At 40.7% G+C, this 3,126-nt stretch overlaps 1 protein-coding gene across 1 annotated transcript in view; it reads right to left on the reverse strand.

Moving 5' to 3' along the window:
- Window positions 1-67: 67 nt before the first annotated feature.
- The window catches only part of LOC107558665 (E3 ubiquitin-protein ligase TRIM23-like), a 7,190-nt gene continuing 4,131 nt past the window's right edge, over window positions 68-3,126 (reverse strand). The window contains exons 3-9 of the mRNA XM_016242323.1: window positions 2,488-2,768; window positions 2,191-2,406; window positions 1,970-2,104; window positions 1,474-1,603; window positions 1,275-1,385; window positions 1,057-1,181; window positions 68-752 (exon numbers count right to left, since the gene is read on the reverse strand). Of these exons, the coding sequence (XP_016097809.1) occupies window positions 573-752; window positions 1,057-1,181; window positions 1,275-1,385; window positions 1,474-1,603; window positions 1,970-2,104; window positions 2,191-2,406; window positions 2,488-2,768 (1,178 nt within the window). The 3' untranslated portion in view covers window positions 68-572. The remainder of the gene's footprint in view (window positions 753-1,056; window positions 1,182-1,274; window positions 1,386-1,473; window positions 1,604-1,969; window positions 2,105-2,190; window positions 2,407-2,487; window positions 2,769-3,126) is intronic.

A 3,126-nucleotide genomic window follows, 5' to 3' on the forward strand; every position in this document is an offset into this window, starting at 1 on the left:
CCCATTCACTGCAGAGGATCCACTGGCGGGCAAGTGAAGTAATGCTACATTTCTGTCAGTCTGCTTCCATGAATAAACAAACTCGTCTACATCTTGGATGGCCTGAGAGTGAGTACATTTTCAGCACATTTGACTGTTTAGTTCGTAATGCACGAATGTTTAATGTTAAATGCACATTAAAGAACAGCATCTGCAAATGTTTTTGATTACCACTCTCTGTGATAGGGACCCAAGCAGGGACTATATAAAAACCAACAACATTTTTTACAGTAAAGCATGTACAATGGAAGTCTACAGGGCAACCAAAGCAACTGCCACAGCCGAGTTGAAATGATGTTTGATGGTAACTGGCAGCATGTTGCCATGTATTTAACCTGGAGTCCTAGCTTAAATCACTTTTATTTAAGCTCCACTTATGTACACCATTGAGCCACGAGCGCACACAGCAGCAAGTCTACTAATATATGATGGTATGACGTGGTACTGTGGGTAAACATGAGCAGGGTGACTGTGCAAATGGCATGGACCGGCTTGAGTTTTAAGTCGTAAGTCTAAGTGTGGTTAAGCATCCCTCAGGCCACATCCAGAACTCCTGCGGCCACCAGCTGGCGTGAGAGCCAGTCTAACCCCTCGTGTAGACCCATGCCGCTGCGGGCGTCACAGCCCTGGATGTGCCAGCTGCGGCCGCAGCACAGTTTGTGTAAGCTCAGGAGCTCCGCCATCTCCTCCACAGACACCGCACCGGGAAAGTCCTACAGAGAGACAAATCTTGTTTATGAGTTCAAGGTCAAGGATTTGATTCACAAAGAACACACATATTGGCAAAATGCAATAATCTGACAAATACATAATATACACAAGGTGCATATTTATTAGGCAAGTTGATATTCTGATGATTTTTTTCCCCCACATTTTACCAATCTATGTCATCAGAAATTGATTATTAAAATCTTTTTCTATACATGTGCATATAAGGCACAATAATGAGATGTGTTTGTGTGAATGTCCCTCCACTCAGAATTTCTAATTAAACTAAACATTTGTCAAATCTCTCACCTGTTTGTTGGCGAAGATGAGCAGCAGAGCATCTCTGAGCTCTTTCTCGGTCAGCAGTTTGGCCAGTTCACTGTGAGACTCCATCAGCCGGTCTCTGTGACAGCTGTCGATCACAAACACCACCGCTGGGAGACAACAGAAGGCCAATTTCAGTCATACACGCTCATTATGCAAGAAATGTGACTGAGTTTCAACACCACAGTAAAGTGAACTGTTACCTTGTGTGTTCAGATAGTAGTGTTTCCATAGGGGACGGAGTTTGTGTTTGCCACCAACATCCCAAATGGTGAATTTCAGGTTTTTGTACTCAACGGTTTCTACATTAAAACCTAAAACAGAAAGAAAACCCCTGATTATCTAAACAACGAGGCATGTTGGGATTTGTATACATCATGTATTGCAGTCTCAAGTAGATACCTATGGTTGGTATAGGCTGCATAAACTCATCTTGCTTCAGTTTGAAGAGAATAGTAGTTTTGCCAGCTCCATCTAAACCCAAAGTCACAACGCGGATCTCCATTTTCGGACCAATGTGCACACGGTTGTCCTGGGGAAAAGATGGACTCATCAGTTTAATTAGGATGACCATACGTCCTCTTTTTTTCCCCCAGACTGGGATTCCTAAATTGCCTAAAATGGCTTTGTTTTTATATTGTATGCATTCATCAAACTACTTTTCAGTTATTACCTTCAGCAAGTATGAAAATAATAGGAAAACAAACCAAAAAACAGGCATTTTAGGCAATTTAAAAATGCCCATCAGGATGTAGTCACCTTAGTTCAATATATCAAAAAATGTTTAAAATACAAATTGATTTTTATTTTATTTTTTTTTAAATATCATGAATTACTGCACCACATAACATTTTACAAGCCGAACTAACCTTGCTATGACACAAAAAGGTCAAATTACCTTGGTGAAAGTAACAGGGATGCCTGCATCCAGTTGAATGTGGTCGGCCAGCTCTGTAAACTGCTGCTGCTGTTTCTGCAGTGTTTCTAGTAACCGGTTGATCTCCTGTTTTGCCAAAACCACCCTGCAATCATCCTAGCGGAAAAACACAACAACAAAGCAACTCAAATGCCTGAACTGCTTATGATCCCACTGATCCTGTCAGGTGTTTGAGTCTGTACCTGCTGCAGTGTTTTCTCACAGTGCAGACAGGCAGTGGACACCTGTGACAGCAGTATGGTCATGTCCTCCTGCTGCTGTCGAAGCCAGATCAGCCTCTCTCGGACGTGTGCGTCCACCACGCTCAGAGCCATCTCCTCCTGACGGCACAACGTCTCGTGTAGATCCGCAAAATAGGCACGCACACAAGATCGGGCACTTTCGGCTGTTCCTGATACCTGAGTGGAAACCAAGGAAGAGTTCAGTGGAAACTTATTTAGATCGCAAATGCAATATGAACACCCAAAACACACTCATACATGTTCAGTGTGAGCCATGCCCATGCTGTCCTCCACGATCTGCTCTCCTCCTTCAATCTGCTGCACGATGCCCACTAGTTTCCTGGAGTACTCCGACACTTCCTCTGTGAACGTACGGATGCAGTGTGCCATATCCAGAATGGATGCTCGGATCTGGTTGGCTTCAGCCTCTAGAACAGCATGCTGGTGAAATGTTTTGAAAATGTGAAAAAAAGATTGAAAATATGAACCGGGCTCGATACAAAATATCCTGTTTGCAATAAGACAAATGTGTGAATGATCTCAGGATGGGTAAGAATTGTTTGACTGACAGTGAACTGATTTTAATTTAGTATAACTGAAGTAAATGCCATATTTGACTTTATTTTTAATGATTTTTGATATGTCTGTATAAAAACTAAAAATGACAAAAGCACACAACACAACAAAACTTCAACTAAAAATAAAATAAAAATAAAAACTAATATATAAAATATTAAAACTACAATAGTATTTCAATGATACTAATATAACACTGTTTAAATTCATTTTCCACATTTTATATTTAGTTTAGTTAAGTCAAGAAGTCATTTTGTTGCGTGTGATTTTTTTTTATTTTTTATAAGTCTATACAGCTTTATCATTCTTTATTTCAGTTTT

Source organism: Sinocyclocheilus grahami, unplaced genomic scaffold, assembly GCF_001515645.1.
Source record: "Sinocyclocheilus grahami isolate Dianchi unplaced genomic scaffold, SAMN03320097.WGS_v1.1 scaffold655.1, whole genome shotgun sequence".
Classification (NCBI taxonomy): Eukaryota; Metazoa; Chordata; class Actinopteri; order Cypriniformes; family Cyprinidae; genus Sinocyclocheilus; species Sinocyclocheilus grahami.